The sequence below is a fragment of the Erpetoichthys calabaricus genome, chromosome 11 (assembly GCF_900747795.2).
Source record: "Erpetoichthys calabaricus chromosome 11, fErpCal1.3, whole genome shotgun sequence".
Classification (NCBI taxonomy): domain Eukaryota; kingdom Metazoa; phylum Chordata; class Cladistia; order Polypteriformes; family Polypteridae; genus Erpetoichthys; species Erpetoichthys calabaricus.
In genome coordinates, this window is record NC_041404.2 from 142,259,405 (window position 1) to 142,281,517 (window position 22,113).

Here is a 22,113-nt window from a genome sequence, read left to right on the forward strand (position 1 = left end):
GCGGGTCGCTGGGTGGGGCAACATGGCTTTAATAAGCCGACTTCCAATGGCGGCTTTTAATAAAGCCTTCTTGGTTGGCTTTTCTTAAAACGCTTTGTTCTTTATTTTGCGAAGCACCAATTATATATGTACACATAACAAGGAAAAGTACTTTTATGTCGTTTTGAAGGAAGCTAATTATTGAACGTTTTGGTAACCGAAAGTATGGGGTAAGTTGTTTTTTTTTCTTCTCTTCGTATACAAAGTATAAGGATAGTATTGCAGTCATTCAAAAATTCTATTTCGAGATTTTGGTGACTGTCGACGCTGTAGGTTGAAAATACCGTTTTTGGAATTCTATCGGTGTGTCTGTAAGCCCAATTATTGGAGTCCGCTTTCACTTCGCTCAACCAAATTTTACATCCAAGTATTAAGTACAAAACGTAGATTTCTCTCCGCTTTTGTGCATTTCCGTTAACCGAAACTTTTTTTTTTTTAATGCCGCTGTAGAGTCCGATTTAATCAACTTATTAGTTTGATTTTTTTTTTCCAATGTAAATTATAATCGTCTTGTGGCTTCTCAAATATCTAACATATCTGAAAATACGAGAAAGTCGAGGGGAGACCACTAACATGCACTATAAAAAATCTTGCATGTGTGAAAAATTAAAAACACAAAACGGCTAACTGATTTTTACATTTAACAAGTGCAATTTGGCCTCGCACAGAGTCGACTGCACCTTCAATTTCGTTGTTGCTTTGCGGACCCCGTAGTGTCTCAACCCGTGCCTGCTTTGCTTCCGCAGTTTCTGACGCTTGTTGTAGGCGCCTGTGTTCATTGATCTTATCTAGGTGGGCTCGTGTGTGTATCGTTGAGCTGTATTGTGTTTGAATTTGGTGTAAAGCGTTCAGCGGTTTGTAAATCCCAAGCAGCACATTATTCCTAACCTCACTCCGCAGTAGTGCCACTCACAATATGGCGGTTCTTTTATTTGCTATTTCCGTTAGTTGAGCTGTACGCGCCTGCGCAGTACGTCTCATGGTCCCATCGTCGTGTGCCTGCGTCCATGCCATCCGGTTTACCATTCTCGTGTATATAAATAAATAACTTTTCACTTGAATGTTGGCGCATATGCCGTGCCAATTGTAATGAACTAGCGTCTCGTTTTTTGCTAAAAAAAAAAAAAAAAAAACCGTGTATTTGTATATTTTTGCTAAATATTTACTTTCCCAAAGACAATTTTCAGTAAAGGCAAGCCTTGCAGTAGAATTCTTAATGAGTAATATTTGGTCAATTCTTCACTCCTAGTTCAATGCATTATTTGGATAATTAACTGATTTTAATATAATGCATTCATATAAGACAATTGCAAAAATATTGGCAAGACATGCCTGCACCCAAGAATCATTTTAATCTTTTTTTCAAATTTTATCAAAGATTTGAATTTCTGCTGCCTTAAACAAGTTCAAATTTGCATTGACATTTGAATGTCTGTCATTCAGTAAAAATTATTTGAAAATTAAATCAAATGTTGGAGGATATTTACATTTGAAAATATAACTCGGTTGTGACTATCTGGGTATGATCAAAATATGGAGTTTTAGCATTTGTTATACAATCATTACTGTCCAGCACAGTATGGTACATTAATTTTTTTGTGCAATTTTGGCACTAAAATTTATCAAAAATAAAGGATTGATTAAATATGAGTAAGTTAACTTCAGTTTACTCAGTGCAGTATATTAAATCTCAAATATTGCTTGTGATTTGTTGCCTTATTTTTAGTACTTTTTAACAATTTTTTTTAGTGTGTTTTTAATCTTGTTAGACAAGTAGTTTTTTTTTTATTTTTTATTTTTCTCACTACAGTTGGTCTACTATTGGCAGTTGTGTGGCAGCTTACTGTGTTATATGGATGAACGCAATCATTTTTGCAGATGCAGCACCAGGTATTTTCTTTTTGTGTGAATATTGTTAAATGATTGGTATCTTAAGATTGTATTTATTCACTCCGAGGGGGCTGTTCTGATCTTATGGACCTTTTTACTTAAGAGTGCAAGTGCAGCAGCACTCATTGTTTCAGCCTCATGTCGCCAGTAAAAGTTCATTTTATTCTAAGGTCCTTGTCAATTTATGCTAAACTTTTGAACACCGTTTTCTGCTGTTAGTTGCCATCTGTCACCAAAGCTCTAAATCTTTCCTCACAACCCAACATTGTTGGATGAGAATGCTGCATTTTATATAGACTACCTGTTCGTTTAGTGCCAAAGCTGTCAAACCGACTAAACACTGTCAAACCAGTGAAGCACTGAGGTTTGAAGCTTCAAATGTCACGGGTCCCATGACAGCAGTGTTTTAACACAAGCTGTGACAGTGATTCAATTCACTATGTTCAGACTGACACAAGCTTTGGTATCCTTCTCCCACCTCCAATTTTATGTGTAGTTAATGGTCATTGGGGCACAATGATAAGCTGTAACTACTTCATTTACTAATTAGTGGGTCTGCAGATGGAGTACATGGCCAGACCAAATGTTAAAGCTGCATTATACAAACCTAGCCATTTAGTACATTTTAACAGTATAAACCAGGGGTGTTGAACTCTGGACCTGGAGGGCTGCAGTGGCTGCAGGTTTTCATTCTAACCCTTTTCCTAATTGGTGCCCAGTTTGCATTGCTAATTCACTCCTTTTCCCTTCATTTTAATAGCCCTGTTTTTAAGGATTCAGTCCTCTAAATTTATTCATTAAATGACCGCCAAACATATGAGATATGAAACGAGCCAACGAATAACCAGCTAAACTGGGATTTCAAACTCTAACCAATTCCCTAATGAGAAGCCGATTCTTGCTGTTAAAGCAGTTATTTAATTCTGTGGCTTGTTGCTGCTCTTTCTGGCTCAGCAAAAATTTCCACCCCTCCTAAGCTCACCATTGTTTGGCTGAGCGGAGAGATCAGCCTTCACCTGTATTTTCAGACGGGGGGTGGGGGCAACCCCCAGTTGTGGCCATATTAATCTGTAAATGTAAAAAAAAAAAAGTCAAAATCACATTTCTATAAATATGTAAAATTTAAGAGGAAAAATCCTGAAATGAGAATAAAATATTTTACTCTTGTCGATTTGGAGTATTCCCATTGAACTGAGGTCCATTATGCTTGATGCATGACTTTCTTGATTTGGTTTATAATTTTTAAAAAGGAATCTAACAACCTCAAAGTTCGATTAAATTATGAAAAGAATGATACCAAACATATATGTAGGCATTGAAATAAGCCGGATTTAAAGTGACCAATGTGACAAGTCTCGCAATGGTTTGGGATTGTATAGAAAGTGTGGGGCACAGATGAGCTGGTCATGTGGTGGCTTTTTTTGTCATTGATAATTTAAATAGAAGCCTTTTTATGCTCACATTTTTGTATTGCACTTATTTGCATATTTTATTTTCAAAATATTCCTTGATGTAGTAAAGCAGAAATATATTTTGGCCCAAGTAAGGGGGACACCTTGTGGTGGTGCAGTGCTTATTGCTGTCGCTTTGGGGAAAATTGAGGAGCCAGCTGCTGAAATATGCCACATGAAGTTTAGATCTCTTAAAGCCCCCTCTGACAATATTGTCTGTTGCTCCAGAGTGACGTGTTATTCCCTTACTGGGAATGGAGGTCCTAACCTTGGACAGTAGAACACTTTACTTGCACCAGTCCCTTAACTTTCAGTATATCCTGTGAACTGTTGCCTTTAAGTCGGTGTAGTTAATGGCTGTCAACCCTTCCTGTTCAATACCAATGTGGTGTGAAAGACAAGGTATGGAATGGGGGAATCATGTGGCATGCTTTTTACATTGTTTCTGTATTGTCAAAATATTAAACTCCATTTCTCTATTTTCTTTCCATATTAAAGGCACTGTGACATGTACCAACGTCTATTTGTCTGTACAGCTTCCCAGTGTAGCCCTGGCTTCAAATCGGCTGTATGTGTTGGGTGAGTCTGTGACCCATTGTTTCTCCTGATTGGATGGTGTTGGGACAAGCTTCAATAACCAGTTTGAGCTCATTGGTAGAGAATTCCATCTGGTCCTGAAGTGTTCCTGGGGAGCATTCGATAAGCCCACCCTAACCAGCTTTAAGCAAAGTGGTTTGATTTCAACAAAATAGAAAAGGAGAGGGGTGGGGGGAGACTTGTCATAATCCAATTTAAAATGAAAGTGGGGTCCGGACCTCTTCTAAAATTGCATTACCAGGACTCTTGTTGCTAAGATTCTGCTTGCAACTTGGTCTGTTTCTGATGGTACATTTGCCAGAAGTGTACGTTCTGTAGCTGATGGTAGGTAAGGCAGGATCAAGCATGAGCCAGTCACACTCCAAAGAATCATCAATCTAAAAAGGTTCATTTTTAAAAGGGTTTAGTTGCAAAATTACAAGCACAGTCCACAAGAATAGAGAAGTTGTTACACATGTAGAATAAAAGGAAAGGTTTTAAAACTCCAATTCATTCTGTATTTAAGGATGAGTGACTTCTGTCCTACTTATTCAGTATATTCTAAACGAACAGCCCTGCACATACAACTGAGCACGTTAAGGCACCACTTGAAATGGCATGCCTTACACTTGGCAAGGCAGGCCACGGAGGCCAATCTGTGGTCCGTGGGACATGAAATAGAATATACCAATTCAGTTCAACTGGGGGGGGGGGGGTTAATAAGAACCCCCTATAGACTATGCATTATCTGCAAACATTTAATAACTTAACTAGCAAATGGGTCTTATCTTTCTGGCCACCTTTGTTTATATCTATATCGATTTATAAATCAAAGGTGGCCAAAAAGGAAAGGTAAGAGCCATTTGCTAGTTAAAGTAATATATAATAACCTATTAATTCAAACTTAATGTCTATTTTTTGGTTTTTAAAAAAAGTCACTTCTTTCCCACCTGGGATAGCTTTAAAATAACAAAGTGGTCTTTCACACTTGCTCCGCCAACAAATTTCATTTCTAATTGCATACATTATAGCTTTATATATGGCAGGCTTCTTAACATGCAATGTTTGTTCATAACCTGCTTTAATCCACCTACAACCAAGTAATGTGGTGTGGTGCTCAAACCCCCCCCTTCTTACCGTGGGGGTATTCAACATACTGTTGGTGAGTAACTTGTCTAAATCTACAAGCTGGGCTTATCTGAACCCCTCAAGTCCACCAAAGCTCAGTGAGTTGCACTTTAACTTAAGCAGCTCGGCGTCCTCTTGGCTGCATCTTTAGCCCAGTACAGAGCAGGCTTAGTGTTGTGGGTTTATAGAGTTGTTGATTGAAAATTCATGAACTCAATCCTGGTAACAAAATAAAAGATGTGAAAAGTCCACAAAAATGTTACATCATTGCTAAAGTCAGTGCAGTTGAATGTAGAAAAGTGGTATGCATCAATTATTCTCCTTGGTCACAACTTTCCGGTTTTGCCAAATACAAGTTGGATATTGCAACACTGAATGCCTTTGATTAGTCAGTACTGCAAATTGTAAATGCTTGCAGTAAACCAGTGGGGAATGTTTATTTTTAAACCTTTTTATAAAACATTTAACCACCAAAAGGTCAGCTCTGTGAAAGTCCCCCCCCCCCCCCCCCCTATACTGAGCTTTCAAATGTACTTGCTCCGAAAGTCCCTGTCAGTTTAGTAGGCCACATAGCCTTAAAACGGTTAACAAAATTACACTTTCTGGGACTTTCCTGCAAGGCTAAGGTTTGTGGCATCGTGTCAGAAGCTCCTTTTCATTTCTGTCCATGCAGATCCAACAACCTCTTTGCCGATCCTTCTGGATCCAGAGTACGAGTTGAAATGCTTTTACTCCGTGGAGTCTGTGGGGTCATTTGTGCTGACGGCTCAGTATTCTTCGTGTCAAGTGAAGAGAGTTGTAAGTAAGACGCCAGGTTGCTACTGACCCGAGATTGGGGGGGGCACATGTGCTAGTAGCTTGTTGCTGCACCCACCACACACTAAACCACCTGAGTGCAGTGGGTGACACCAGCACCTTTTTTTTTTAGTGGTTGGAGTGCCATTCTTGCCACCAACCTCCAAGTTTTACCTATAAGTTGCAGGGCTGGATGCCTGTCTGACCTGTGGAGCATAGAATGTTGTCTTTTGTAGTAATGATGGATGAGAATGAGGCTGAAAATGTTAGATGATCGGCAGACTTTGATCATCTAAGACCACCCATCCACTGCAGTCTTGAATGTCTGTTGTACAGTAATTGGGTATGAAGTAGAATGTCCTCCTGTCTATACAGCTTGCTCTTCCATGACAAATGCATAGCCTCCATAGTGTGTGCTCCCCAAAATTCTGAACCCTGCTTTGAGTGTAGGAGAGCAATTGTGTGGTTTTTATACAGGTGCATCTCAATAAATTTTATAATAGGAGTTTCACGTTTTGAATTGAATTACTGAAATATCAAAGTGAATTTATCACTGTGTTCAATGAATCTTTCAAGCATTTTCATTTTCTGGATTATGGCTTATAGCTAATGAAAACCCAAAATTCAGTATCTCTGAATTAGAATATTGTGAAAGTTCAATATTGTAGACCCCTGGTGTCCCACTCCACTCAGCTAATTAACCTAAAGCACCTGCAAAGGTGTCCTGAGCCTTGAAATGTCTCTCAATCTGGTTCAGTAGGCCACACCATCCTGGGGAAAACTGCAGACTTGAGTTGTCCAGAAGACCGTCATGGACAACCTCCCTCCATGAGGCGGGGGAAGCCACGAAAGGTCACTGATACAGCACTCTGAACCACCAACTTCTTCAGCAAAGCATTTTAATGGAAAGTTGAGTGTAAGGAAAAAGTGACACCAAGGTGCATAAGCAACAGGGATAGCTGCAGCCTTGAGGATTGTGAAGCACAGCCCATTCAAGAATTTGGGGGACTGTCTGGAGTCGGTGCTTCAAGAGCCACCACACACAAACCTGTATATCCAGGACGTGGGCTACAACTGTCATAGCCTTCCTTGTCAAGCCAATCCTGAACCAGAGACAATGTCAGAAGTCTTATCTGTGCTAAGGAGAAAACTGACTGGACTGATGCTCGGTGGTCAAGTCCTCCCAGTCAATTTTTGCATTTCATTTGGAAGTCCGTCCCAGAGTCTGAAGAATGGAGAGGCACAGAATCCAAGTTGCTTGAGGTCCAGTGTGAAGGTTCTGGTCAGTGATGATTTGGGGGGCCATGTCATCTCCTGGTGTTTTTATCAAGTCCAAAGTTAGCACAGCCATCCACCAGGACATTTTTAGAGCACTTCATGCTTCCCTCTGCTGACAAGCTTTATGGAGATGTGCCAAGTCCTGCTGGACAATTCACCTGCCCACACTGCCAAAGTAGCAATACCTGGTTTAAGGATTGTGGTATCACTGTGCTTGATTGGCCAGCAAACTCTCCTGACCTAAACTCCATATAGAATCTACCAAGAGGAAGATGTTGACACCAGAGTCAACAATGCAGACGAGCTGAAGACTGCAATCAAAGCAGCATCCTGGGCTTCCATAACACCTCAGCAGTGCCGCAGGCTGATTTCACACACACACACACACACACACCCACCCCCCCCCCCCCCCCCAGAATGCCACGCTGTGTTGATGCAGCAATTCATGCAAAAGGAGCCCCGACCATGTAATGAGTGCATATATGGACATACTTTTGAGCAGGCCATTTCAGTTTGGTCTTCAGCAATTTGCTGATACTGAATTTAGGGTTTTCCTTGGCTATAAGCCATAATCCTCAAAGTGAAGATGCTTGAAATTTCACTGTATAATCTCACTTTTTGAATTGAATTACTGGATTTTTTGATATTCTAATTTGATACACCTGTATTTATATAGTAGGATGGATGTACATTAAGTTTCTGTACTTTTTAAGTGTTTGAAATTCTTAAATTGCATCACTTTTCTATGTAGTCCCCTTCCTTAGCAATGCAATTTTCCCAGCATTGTACAAAGTTATTTAATGCCCTCAGCAAAAAATTCTTTTTGCAAATCCGTTCCAAGGTTCATTCATTCCTGTCGTGGCTGTAGCTGGATGTCCGGCGCACTCTTCACCTGTCACACTAGTATGGCCATATCTGAACCGTTCAATCCACTCCTAGACAACTCTACGAGAACTTTGATCCCCATACTGAGCACACATGCGTAGATTTTGTGGTCAGAAGGTGTGCCAGGAGCACCAAGTGTATGACAGAACACTGTTCCTGTTTGGTGCCATTTTTGACTTGCACAGCCACCTTCACTACAGGGTGAGAACTTTATTCTAAACTGCAAGGGCAGCTAGCTTGCCAGACAGAACTACTGTAGTCACATTAGAACAGTCTGGATGAGAACAGGCCATTCAGCCCAACAAAGCTTGCCAGTCCTATCCATATTTCTTCCTAAAAAAACATCGAGTTTTGAAAGTCCCTAAAGTCTTACTGTCTACCACACGGTCACTTGTTCCAAGTGTCTAACGTTTTGTGTAAAACTTCTTAATGTTTGTGTGAAATTTACCCTTCAGTTTCCAACTGTCCACATGTTCTTGATGAACTCACTTTAAAATAAGTCTCAATCCACTGGATTAATTCCCTTCATAATTATAAACTTCAATCATGTCACCTCTTAATCTACTTTTGCTTAAACTGTAAAGGCTCGGCTCTTTCCTCCTCCCCTGTAGACCTGGAATCTGCCTAGTCGCTCTTCTCTTGACCTTCTTCTAGTGCTGCTGTGTCCTTTTTGTAGCCAGGAGACAAACTGCACACAGTACTGCAGATGAGGGCTCACCAGTGTTATAAAGGTTGACCTTATCCTCCTTGGACTTGTACTCCACACACCATGCTATATAACCTGACACACTCAAACCTCACCATTTCCAACAAAGATGTATAAAAATGGAGAGTAGTAATTGGTTATCATCCCTCTTATGCAGGAAAGCAGCTTTAACAGGATGCCACTTAACATACCCATCTACTTTTTTGTGCCAATTTTCAATCCATAGTCTGTCTAATGTGAATTTTTTATATTGATTGGTAAAGTGGATGGAACTGAGCTTTGGGTTGAATTTTTATCGAATGTGCTAATGGTAGTGGTTTTAGCTGATTCCTGCAAATGTATGACATGTATTGTCTGGCAAGTCTTGCCAACAACCCAGCTCACCCATCATGTGTTCAATGCTGTGAAGAACATTGTGATGTGCCTGCAAACGCCCTTGTGGGTCAAAGCCAAGTGTCTGCTGGGTAAGTTGGGAGTAATGGCTTATTACTTGAACCAAAGGTACTGTGTCTTGGACTTTGTGGAGTGCTCTTCATGCACTCAACCAGTACAAACACTACTTGTAATGTCTCTGCAGGGAAATGTCTACAGTCTTGGAGTGCTCATCAGTTACTACTTGTCTGCTCAGAATCGATGGGTCAATGCAACCTACAGAGTGTCCTGCAACCGGCCACTGGCTGACTTTATTTCACTTCCAGAACAATTGGGAAAGACCAACTGTACCACAAACTACATGGAGGTGAGTCCCCCACACGCAAACCTACTGGCTAATTAGCATGTGTTTAGGGGCTTTTAAATTTAGCAATGCTGTCGGTTTCTTTGAGATGTTGAGGAGTGATTGTCATTAACTATGAATCATTAAATTACTGATTGCTGGGATGAGTTGCTGGTTTAATGTGTCGGGATTGTTGCTTGAATTCCAAACTGAAGGTATATTGGACCAAAGGGGATAGTCTTCATTCTTCCTTTTGAGCCTTAGGCAAGCAAATCGGAGGGAAAAACTCATTAAAACCATTAGGGGTGAATTACCATTTTTGGGTGTTCTTATCCAATTCGGTCATGTTGGGCCAAAGCCTGTCTTGGCAGCATTGGTACAAGATGGGGGTGGAGAGAACCTGAACAAGGGAACACTTGTGACTGTAGATTTAACACTTTGCCCCCTACCTGGGTGGGATTTGCATCTTTCAAGGTGTGGAAGAAACAAATTCCCCTTGCTATGGTTAAAACCAGGGGTCTCAATCGCCAGTCCTAGAGGGCCACAGTGGCTGCAGCTTTTCATTCCAACCCTTAATTGGTGACCTGTTGTTGCTGCTAATTTAACTTTTGAATTTTCATTGACTTGCTTTTGAAGACCGACTCCGTTATATACACAAACATGTCTACGTATGGAAGTCTGTCTGGCCCAGAAGTGCAAGGCCACAGTATGAAGCTCAAAGTGACTGTCACCAAAGTGAAACCACTGAGAAACTCTTAGCCGCTAATACACAAGCAAGGCGAGCACATAAGCAAAAAGAAACCTCTGAAGAGAAACTCTTGGCCGCTGCTAGACAGCAAGCAACATCTGCAAAATGAACCTCACTTAGCCACTAATGCACAACCTATGTGATTGATTGATGTGCCAGAATCCATGGCTTCTAGGAGTCCAGTCTTTTTACAGCATGGCCTTACACAGCTAGTCTGAAAATAAAGGGTGGCGGTCTCAGGAATGCTGATCTGCTCAGGTCCCCAAAACCTTTAACGGCTCTTGGAGAATCCAATTTTGGACATGTATGCTATTGTACAATGAGAGTAGCAATAAGCCATGGAATTAAAGGGGTTTAATTAACAAGACTAGTCACCTAATGAAGCAACTGGTTGGCGTTTCAGGCCCCAAGTTAGATGGTCCTCTGGCTCACTTGCTTCACATTTAATTTGGGGGGGGAAATAAAGCAATACAGAAGAGAAATTCCAGGGAACAAATCTTAAAGTCCAAATTCAAAAGTTAATTCACCACAAACGGGTCCCTAAGAAAAGGGTTGGAATGAAACTGCAGCCCTCCAGATGGGTTTAAACCAGGGATCTCTAAGTTTCTGATATAGCAGCCCTGTTGCTCCCCTTTCTGGGTTCAATGTTCGTTTTTTGCATCCAGTGCCTGGTGTACTTATTGCTACTCTTGAAATGAGCTTCTGAATTTGCTCAAGTTACATTAGTGAAACCTGGAATGGTGGAATCCATTTTCAGGGGTACAAAGGGAGAGGTTGGGGTAACTTGGATGAACCAGGCCATGTTGTGCAAAAGTAAATTTTTGTAGATTTCCTACTTCTAAAGCATGCCATTCAGAGCCTGTGACTAGTTTCCCTCAAGTCACAATGTTTAGTTATGCTTGCTCAATTTTATTTTTTTTTATCCAGCTAGCAGGGTCTGAAAACAATTACCTAAAAGATTAAATTTCCAGTCCTAGAGAACTGAAGTTGAAAGCGCATCAACATTTGGTGGAGTTTGTGGTGATTGGTACAGAAGGTGATGAGCTGGAATGGTTAGGCCCACATCCACCTTCAGATGGAGACCTGCTTTGTAGATTAGTTTCGGCCCTCACTCATTAAAGTTTTACCTTTTTCTCTTCACCTTTACTACTTCTAGCAATTTTCTGGATGATGTCACCTCATCACCTTTTAATACAAGTGAGGCTGATCCTCTAGGCTGCAGTTTGCCTGAATATTTCCTCTGTGGTTCTTAACCTTGTTTGAAAATGGCTTGGACTGTTCCCAAGAACTCTTTTATGGATGGCAGTAAATATGTGGACTGTTCTATCCTAAGGCTGGTAGTGAAGCTAAGCTAGGACTTTGAAAGTGCTTAGTGGAAAGTAGCATCCAAAACCAGGGTTTAATAACTTTTTGGCAGCAATAACTTCTAAGTGCTTACAATAGCTATAGATTAGACGTCGGGTGGAATGTTAGAGCTGCTTCAACTCCACCATATTCTTAGAATGTCAGAACAACCTTTTGGGGTGTTTATTCGACAGCAATTGGGTTAATGCCTGGTCTGTGAATGGATCACTCAAAGGCTGGCTTCTAGTTCACACTAGAAATGCCTAAAATAGTCTTGGTTTTCTAGCACACCTCTGGGATCCTTGCATCTCAAGGACTCTAATCGCACACCTCAGTGTGCTCCGCCTGACACTGCAGGTTATCCTCGCAGAAAAATTTACCTTTGCAGGGTCCAGAAGCCATTGGGCTGCCAAGAGGTTCTCTTCCTGGGATTCACTGATTCAACTTTTAGAGTGCTTATTCTTAAAGGGCTCAACTTCCAAATACCTACATGTTCAAGAGTGTCGCTCCTGCTGGGATTCCAAGATGACACCGTATTAGTGCAGCCATTTCTAGGATAGTTAACAGAAGCCAAGGGCTTTCCTGGGAGCCTACCATTGTAGATCTAATTGCTACCCATGAAAACTTTTTAAACTGTCATATCAGGTTCTTAATATAACCTGAACTGACATTCCTTGCTAGATGTAAACAAAACCTTCAATTAGGTAATGCCCAACTTTATTCAATCCACTTTTTATTTTGATCCATAGCAAGCAGTGTTGGGTGGCAGCTGCTTTTTAGTTCAGCCAGGTTTGATGGTAGCAAGTGAGAGAGAAAGCAGTGTTTCCCTTGTAGTTGTCTCGTGTGGGTTTTTACAATCTTTCATTTTGGGTGCCTCTGGTGGTTTTAGTAGGAAATGTCAAAGTTGGACAACTGACAGTGACTGCCATTCTCAATTACCTATCTCCCATTTTCTCGCACGCCTATGTGCTCCTGGTTTCTTTCAGAGCATAAAACACACCAATTTTATAGAGTAAAGAATTTTGGGATGACGCATGGAAATGCATACAGAACCTTTTGAAAAACCAGACTCCCTTGGGGGCACCTGCCTGCGGTATCCGTCAATAAGGGTGCACACATAAAGGCGACCTTCAAAAGGGCGACCTCAATTGGGCGCGGCGAATAAAACCGCACATAAATAAAAGCGATCTTCAAAAGGGCGACCTCAATTGAGCGCCGAATAAAGGCACGCGTAAATGAAGGCGAGCTTCAAAAGGACGACCTCAATTGAGCGCCGAATAACTGCGCGCATAAATAATGGAGTGCTTCAGAAGGGTGACGTCAATTGGGCGCAGCGAATAAAGGCAAATGCAACAAAATTACAGAAATTAAATAAAGGCAATGATTGAACGTATAAAAAGGTGAAAGCAAGAATATTAACACATCCAATTTAATGCATGAACTTCTAACAAACTATTTCTAAAGCTCTCTATTTCGTTTTCAAAATTACAGAAAATTAGATTAAGGCAATGACAATGTATAAAAAGGTGAAAGCAAGTTACACTTGAAGCTGTAGATTATGTGCAATGCCACGTAGATATTAGAGATGCGGTCTATTAGCATAATCAAGGACAATTCGCTCCGAAGGTCATCCTTTTGAAGCGCTCCTTTATTTGCACGCGCATTTATTCGGCGCTCAATTGAGGTCGTCCTTTTGAAGCTCGCCTTTATTCGGCGCTCAATTTAGGTCGCCCCTTTGAAGATCGCTTTTATTTATGTGCGCTTTTGTTCTCCGCGCCCAATTGAGGTCGCCCTTTTGAAGGTCGCCTTTTTGTGCGCGCCCTTATTGAATAGAACCCCTGCCTGCTAGGTCTTGGTCACAGTTGCTCTACTTTTAATACCTTTTTTTAAAAATTTGCTTTTAACATTTGTACAACTGGTAATCCTTGAGCTATCATGTAGTCGTGTGTGGTGAGCTGGTGCTCTGTTAAACTTGTATCCTCTAGAGCAGGGGTTCTCAAACTCAATCCTGGGGACCCCCTGTGGTTGCAGGTTTTTGTTCTGGTTTTTCATTGGAACTAGACGGGGAAATTACTCTTAATTAGGCTTTGAGTTCGTGTAGAAATCGGACTACATTTGGTAGATTTTTATTAATGTAATAAGCAGTTATAGGGGAATGTGTAGCTTTAACAGTATTTTCAACAATGTTCATTCTGCTTTTCCAGGTGTTCTGGTTATTTGATTTACTAATTAGTGACACTGAAGTCGTTGCTTTCATTATCCCAGGTGTCTGCTGTGCTGGTTAATTGCCCCTATTAAATGAAGGGAGCAAACTACATGGGAAAAGGGGGGGGGGGGGGGGCGGGGAAACAAGCATTTATAACTTTTGTATGCAAAAACTATACTGGGGTTTTTTTTTTTTTTTTTTTAATGCAGAATAAGTTAAACCAGCTAATGAGATCAAACCTGCAGCCCCAGTGGGTATCCCAGGATAGTTTGGGAACCAGTCAGTCCTGGGTGCCCACTGTGGCTACAGGTTTTTCTTCCAATCAGATTCATAATCTGTGGTGACGCCTGATTACTATCAATTAGCTGGTATTCTTTTCCTCTTCTACATTAAAGCAAAGGCATGTTTGTTGTTTTTTTTTTTTACATTTAGAAGACATTTTAAGCATTTAAATCTGTAGCAAAAGCAGACATTTCTAACACTCGTTCATTATTTGGCCCTTTCTCTACAGTTTTCCCTGTCTTAATGACAGTTAAAAATGAGCATTCAGCCAGGCAAACACTGAATAATCAAAGGCTGCAACTACTTTGGTGTCAGACCCACTAATTAGAAAACAATGTATTGATTAAACAATTAGAACACCTGGAAAAATAGAATGAACTTCAAGATGAGAGAATTGTTTAAAGGGGAAAGTTATTCCCATAACTTTTTGTACATTTTAGTTTGGTTTTTTAAAAAAAAAAAAAAAATCTGGGAAGTAACGTTCACTTAGCCCAGGAGTCCAATTAAAAACAAGCTGGTTGAAACAAACCTTTAGCCACAGGGGTTCCCCAGGACTAACATTGAGCACCCCTGCTCTACAGGTGCAGAAGAGAACCAGAGAAGTGTGTGAGGGTTGTCCATAATCTGTATAAGGGAGTGAGGACTTTGGTTACCCCAACACTGCTTTTAACTCGAGACCCTGCTGCAGACCTCTTTAGTGGGATTGTGCCTACCTCTTTGACTTGGTTATAGATGTGTTGAATCCCAGGATAAAAGTCCAAACCAAAAACCCGGTGCAGGCTGTTTGCTGATGACGACATTGTGTTGTGTAGCACCAGAAAAGAGTGGAAGATGGAAGACAGAATAGAAGCTTTAATGATCAGGATTTAGAAGCTGGCCTGTAGGGAGAGCTGTTGAAAAGAGTGGGGTATCCCAAAGTATCTAGGATCACTGGTAGCCAGAGATGGAAAAAATTTTAGTTGCAGATCTAATGAACAGTGCACTGTGGATGAAACCGTTGTCAGGTTTCAGGAGTAGTGTGGTGATTGGGGGATTTTGGGTAAGGTTAAGACTCTCGCTGTTTGGTGCAGACGTGGGTGGAAGAGGAGCACAAGAGAAGTTGGATGTGGTGGAAATGTAAACGTTGAGATGGATGTGTGGCGCTGCAGAAAAGGACTGAATAAGAAAGACCATTGGAGGCACAAGTCGGAGAGACGGAACCATACTTTGTAGTGGTATGGATGTGATGAGGGAATAACATGAATGTAGGCAAAAGAGGGAAAGTAGAGGAGGTTGACGCGAGTCCCTGTCGTACACGCCAAAAACCAGAGGCTGTCTCAATCTTCAGAATGATCAGCTTTAACATCAAACGGGAACAGCATTTTTATTGAGGTGGGAGCTACCACTCTAACAGTCACATTAAGCAAGCAGTGACTTAGTCATTCTGCCTTGGCTTCCTCCTTCAGTCCAGGTACTAATCCTCCTCCTCCTCAGGTTGATCGCATGGCTGCAGATCTGGGATTGGGATCAATTGTCCTGAAGGTCCCCTTGGGAGACTAAGTGGGCCAAGTCATTGCCAGACTTAAAATACCCCCACCCCCATATTGGCATTTGGTCGCTGACCAACGTACACTAACTTTTTGTCATGGTGAGGAGTTTTCTGTGGCCGGTGGACGCTCTGTGACCGGGCCATGAAGGTGCTTTTGAAGCCAGACATGTAGCGCAGTGGGGCTGCACACACTTCACAAGGTTGATCTGAAAGAAAAGCTGTATGGAGAAGTTTGATATAACACATTGACCACACAAGTGGAAGGAAAGCTGGAAAGTAAGAAGCTGTACATCTGAGTGACTAGGCCACTTCAGATTAGGCCTGGATTTTGACTAGAAAGCTAAAGCTTTAAATTCCATAGAGATGGTATGGCAGTACCTTAAATCGGCAAGTCATGGTCCAGTCTTCCAAACTAAATTGCAGAAGACAAATGGCCATCATGCTTTGAGGTCCTTCCAGTTGAAGGCATTGATGCATTTACTTTGCCTCCATATCGGCTGAGATTGAATGTCTGGCCATGAATGGCAGAAGTTTGTCTTCAATCCAAATAACTTGGTTAAAGGGCACCAGACTGAACATTCAGTAAATCTTTTACAATAGGAGGATCTGGAAGGGGCAAATACTTTTTCAATATCCTGTAGGTGGCTTCATTTGTTAGCCTGTCCATCTTGACTACTGAATTTTAATGGTGCCTCTCCACTTATTTTTGTAGATGCCAATTGGAAGTATCTTTCCTTCTCCACAGGCCGTGGTAAGCTTGGTTTTTCTTTTAACCATTTGTCACCTATTTATGTCCAGGTGTATTTCTATGCCAGGGTCTTCAGTCTAAAGGCTTTTCTTCTCTCTAGAGTGTGCCATCTTCTCCAGTATGGACTGTTAAAATCAATACTGGTCGATCCATATTGACCATGTCTCTTAACCAAGCACGAGCCAATGGATACGAGTTTTTAAATCCGGTCAGTGGGCTACTGGTTCGAGCACACTTCAATGCCACTGGAGTTCAGAAGTTTGGGGTATGTAAATTTTTGGAGTGAGTCATCTGCCCTTTCATAGTCATTGGCATGTGCATTTTGAGATTGTCTTGTGTTTCATTCCCAGAGATTTGCTCCAGATAAGATGCTGTATTTCTCAGATATAACACTCAGTTCTACTATACAAACACAAAGAATTTTAATCCACCTCTTAATGGTTTGTATCCCAGGTGAGTAGCTGTGGGATTTTTTTTTTTTAAACCGCTTTAGATTTTATAACAGTACAGATGACTTCATTAGACTCTTGTGTAAAAGCTGGCAATGTGGGCATAGCAGGGCTTACTGTAGCACATCTGTGGCCAACCTGGTGACAACCAAAGGTGGGGGTTGTCTCCTGCTCTTCCCAAGTCCACTCGCCAAGTGGGAGGAATTTCAATTTGTCCCCAGTGTGTGAAGGAAAGGTGTCCCATTTGCAGCAGCTTATGGAGATTGTGCAAATTCAGAACACAGACTGCCCATCCACTAGTGTCCCAGCAGTGATATTGGCGTCGAAGTGTGACGTTAGCAAGTCTCTTTAGAATGTGGGAAGGAAATGGGGAACCTGGTGACTACATGGGCTTAAACCTTCTGTCTGGAGGCCTAACAGAGCAGAACTAACCATCCCTATGGTGCCTTTATAATAAAAGCTGCAGTTCTCCCCAGTTTAGCTGCTTGTGTGAAGAAATTCCCTTTTAATAATTTCACTAAAATAGGAAACTTTTTTTTGGTATGGTAATGCAGGTTTCCTTGGCATGCATGTTTTATCCTAGCAAATCATTCAGAAGCAGCCTGATCCTCCTGTACATATGATCGGGTTTGGGATCTGGAAGTGCAGATAGGTCAATTGGGGAGGCTTTTAAAATGTATGTTGGTCTACTTTGCCGATCTGATTTGAGTAAATCTCATTAAGGTCAAAGGCTTGAGTTGGGTCCTCCAAAGTAACATGCGATGGGAGATCTAAAGCAGGGGTGTCCAACTTTGATCCTGGAGAGCTGCAGTAGTGTCTTGAGTTTTTTTTCCTTCCTGTCAATTTCTTCCATCAGGGAGGAATTTTTAAAAGGCAATTAAAATTTACGGAAGAGTCCGTACTCTGAATTTTGTCCTCCCCTTAAATGGCAGGCTCACTTCAGTTTTTTGTGGTCTGTCAGTCTCTGCTACAGCAGACCTTTCCACAACTTTGTGGCTCCCTGCAGATCAACATTCACCTTTTCTAATATTTGGTAGATATGGGTTAGCTAGTCATGCACTGGCTAATTTTTGACGTGTTTGACTGTTAAGGGTTCTGCATCATTAAATAGCAGGTCCATTACAAGTAAGGCAAAAAGTTAGCTGCTGAAACGAGTAACTAAGAAAATGGTTGGAGTGAAAGGCTATGGCCCTCCAGGATCAGACTTGGACACCCCAGGCCTAAAGGAATGAAAATACTGTAGCAGTCCAGCTACTATGAGCAGGGCCGGGGTGTGGTGAGAGGACAAGGGAACTGCCTCCAGTGGCCACCTGTGACCATAGTAATGCTACAAAATCTAGTTCCTTGTTTGAAAATTTCGACATGTACTACCTTTTTAAAATCTCATTAAATTGAGCTTAACACAAGAGCACAGGTTTGCTGCACTGCTGACTTCAAGAATCATTTTGAAGTGCAGAAGCACCAATTTGACCTGTTTGTGTGTAATACTGTTCTACAAATTAAACTTCAAGATGACCATACATTGTGAGAAGGAAAATGTCTGTCATGTAGAATATGTACACTATGCTTAATTACAGCAGAGGTATCCAGTTAAGAGAGCAGATGCTTTTATTTAGCTTGTAGCACAGGAGGAGTACATTTTCTGTTGCATTCAGTTTTTGCAATCACAACTGAAGGTTTTGTGGGGGAGTTAAATGGAAGTGAATTTGTTTTTCAAAAATTTGGTACACTTGATAAAAAAAAAAAAAGTGTTGTTGTGGTGGTTTGTATAGCAATGTGCATTGTGTGTATTAAAGGATTTATCCCTTGCCTTGTCATGGGGCTGGTGGCAACAAAAGCATCATCTCTGCTGACTGCTTTTTAATGGTCTCAAAGCAGAGATTAAGGACACATCTGGTAAGAACTCTTGTTTCATGGTTCTTGATGTCCAGCTACTGTAAGGGATGCATTATGGCGAGCATTCACCAAGACATTGAAGACTCCACACTTGTGTTTGGAATTGAACTACTGAGTTAGAGTAGGTCTTCTGATTTATCATGCTCATTTTGAGCAACAAGCTGACTGGTAACTCTAGCCAAGTCTGCCCTTGGTGTAAAGGTTCATTCTAGGCCTTTAAAATGAACTTTAAGGGCTCGTTTATACTTCACGTTCAGAACCCATGCGCCCGCATCATGGCTGCCATGCATTCCCAGCATTCATTTGATGTGTCCTCTGAGCAGGTCCTCGGAAATTTAATGCAACGCGTGTGTGAGTTGCAGTACCAGCAAAAAGTCGGGGGCGCAGTGTGCTAAAAGTCGGAACGTGACGTCGGTCTGTTTACTATCGACATGTGAGAAAGCCTCTGCAGATCCTACAGGATCAATGTGTGCGCTTCGATGTTAAATGGTTCAATGTGGTGAAGCAAAATGCCAACATAGATGCGTTGGTGGTACTTTTGTATTCAAGCATCTCGTATTCCCAATCGTAATGACCGTTTTAAGTCTTGCATACGAATTTCCAAAAAACTGCACAAAAAAGGGTAACAGCAGTGCTGTATTTGAGTCACAGAGGAGAAAATTAAGGACGTGGTGAAAACCTGTATTTTGTGGTTTTCCACTTTATAATATATTAATATAATTAAAAAAATTTCGGCTTTAATCTCGATGTCCAGTTTAACCTCAGTTTATTTAAAGCACAGTCATAGATGTCATCCCAGTTTTTAATCACTAGGGAAAGCAGCAATAGATCACCACACACGACTCATTTAAATGTGATATTCCAACTCTGCAAATTTTAGAATCTTAGATTTGTACTTTCATGATATGCATTAAAGTGTTAAATTTTACAGAAATCGTTCATTTTGTTGAATGTTAATTACACACATGAGGTGACAGTGGTGGAGCGGTAGCACTGCTGTCTAGTAGGGAGTCGCATCGCTGGTATTCCCTGCTGGGTTTCCCCACACTGCTCCAGTTTCGTTCCAAAGATCTGCAGATTTGGGGATTTTGGTCCCACTTAATTGACTCGTGTATGTGTGTGCTTGTATTCACCTTGCGGTGAGCGGAGGCCATGTCCAGTGATTTTGTCTCGTGCCCCATACTTGCTGGAATGGACACATCCCTGGATTGATGATTTTAATCATTAAAGATCCTTTTCAGAGAGATTGCGGTAAGGTGTCATAGGAATTTATTGGGTGTTCCAGGCAATTCACAACACAGCGAAGCTGAATCTGTTCTGTGATATCTCGCACGTAAATCTGGAGGAATCCAGCAGGTGGCAGTAAGTACACGCACAAGTATTCACTGGAGCATGTGTCGCGTGAAATATAAACTTGGCCTAAGGGGAAGAGGCTGGCAATATTAAACTGCCTTTAACCAGCAAGGTCTGCATGAAGAGCTCTACCAATCTTGCCAAAAAGAGACCTGTTTCAACTTTTTGAAGAGGCTGAAGAATGGAAAGGCAGTTAGTCCAGATGACCTACCCGTGGAAGCCTGGAGGTGTTCAGGAGAGATGGCAGTAGTTTTTAACCAGATTAATGGGATCTTGGAAAGTGAGAGGAGTGAAGTGTACTGGTGCTGATATTTAAGAATAAGGGATGTGCAGAGCTGTAGTAACTACAGGAGGATGAAACTGAGCCACAGCATAAAGTTATGAGGAAAGTGGAAGCTCGGTTAAGGGAGGTGATTAGTGAGCAGCAGTATGGTTTCATGGCAAGAAAGCACCACAGATGCGATGTTTGCTCTGAGGATGTTGAAGTATAGAGAAGGCCAGTAGGAGCTGCATTGCATCACTGGACCTGGAGACGGCATATGGCAGGAGGCCTCGAGAGGTGCTGTGGTATTTGTATGAGGAAGTAAGGAGTGGCAGAGAAGTATGCAAGTGATACAGGATATGTATGAGGGAAGTGTGACAGGTGCATTCAACGTGGAGGTGGAATTACATCAGGGATCGGCTTGTAGCCCTTATTTTCAATGGTGATGGACAGGTTGACAGATGAGATTAGATGGGAGTCCCTGTGGACTGATTGCCAACGACCTTGTGATCTGTAAGAAGCAGAGAGGAATGAATGTCCGTAGGGCCACCAAGATGGAGTGACCAGTACCAGCAAGAGTGAAAGGGAAGGTCCACTACAGGACAGCAGTGAGACTAGCTGTTTATATGGGTTGGAGATGGGGACACTGACCAGAAAGCAGACAGAGCTGGAGGTGGCAGTGTTAGTTGCCAAGATTTGCATTTGGTGTGACAAGGATGGACATGACTAGAGATGAGAACATTAGGGGGGTCCGTTCAGACTGGGAGACAAAGTCCGAGGCAAGATTGAGTTGGTTTTAATGTGCAGATGAGAAATGCTAGGTATGATGCGAGTTTTCGAGCAAGAGGAAAGCCTGTGCTTAGTTTATGGATGTGGTGAGAGGGGACATGCAGGTGATGGGTGTGATAGGGCAAGATGTAGAAGAGATATGGAACAAGATGCACTGTGGCAACCCTTGATGGGAGAAGTAGAAAGGACATGCTCAGGGTCACCCAATTTGTATTGGGATTGTTCTTTAAAGTCCAGTGATGGAGTCTGCTTTAGCATGAAATTGAAAGGCATTTTAAGCCTCTTTAAATGTTTTGGTGGACCAGTTCATGGTGGAAGCCTCAATGTTCCTGAGCTTACTTGCCTTCTGTACAGGCTGCATTACTACTGGAATCGAAGGGTAGGCTGCAAGCTTCTACAATCCTTTCATGGGTGGGAAAACTGGCTTGGTGTTCCTTTTAAAGGTGGCAGGCAACATGTTGCTGGGACCAATTTAAGTTTTCAGTCCCTGAAATAACCTCTACCATGGCAGAGCCCAGGCTTGCTCAGTTTCTCACTCCAAGGGCTGAGCAATTCCTAACTGGCATACCCAACTCTGAATGGGTTTTGCACTAAATCTCCTCCTAGTACAAAAGCCAGGGGTCTACTCCTTCCAGAATTAGACCACCATCTGCTCCCAGTTCACTACCTCCAAATGGATTTAACCGGAATGAGCCCAGCTTGTTACTGAACCTTGACCCTTATCCAGGTTCTGTAGGGCCCTAATGGAGGACGGAAGTATCTCCATCCTGGAATTTAATCTTCTGGTGACATACTAGTGTCCATAAACCAGGTGGCTTCAGTATGCCAAGTCTTTTCCAGTCCAAACTTGCATTTTATTTGTAGGAAAAAGTTAGATGAAAAATCCATATAGCTGTAACAATTCAGAGCCATCTCAACTTGGCTGACCATGCATTGGAGTTATGTGATGCAAGGTACTAAGACGCACAATTGCCAAGGCCATCTTGTGTTGAGCCCATGGCAGGTTCAGCTCAATACCCCAGTTGCTTTGGATTAATAAGCTGTG

General features: G+C 41.8%; 1 protein-coding gene across 2 annotated transcripts in view; it reads left to right on the forward strand.

Annotated features, from left to right (window-relative positions):
• The first annotated feature begins 54 nt into the window (after positions 1 to 54).
• Positions 55 to 22,113, forward strand: part of LOC114661056 (zona pellucida sperm-binding protein 2-like) — a 35,019-nt gene continuing 12,960 nt past the window's right edge. For both annotated transcript variants that reach the window (XM_028814165.2, XM_051933574.1), the window contains exons 1-8: positions 55 to 209; positions 1,850 to 1,929; positions 3,879 to 3,959; positions 5,758 to 5,882; positions 9,326 to 9,487; positions 16,284 to 16,322; positions 16,420 to 16,584; positions 16,670 to 16,772. In XM_028814165.2, the coding sequence (XP_028669998.1) occupies positions 205 to 209; positions 1,850 to 1,929; positions 3,879 to 3,959; positions 5,758 to 5,882; positions 9,326 to 9,487; positions 16,284 to 16,322; positions 16,420 to 16,584; positions 16,670 to 16,772 (760 nt within the window). In that variant the 5' untranslated portion in view covers positions 55 to 204. The remainder of the gene's footprint in view (positions 210 to 1,849; positions 1,930 to 3,878; positions 3,960 to 5,757; positions 5,883 to 9,325; positions 9,488 to 16,283; positions 16,323 to 16,419; positions 16,585 to 16,669; positions 16,773 to 22,113) is intronic.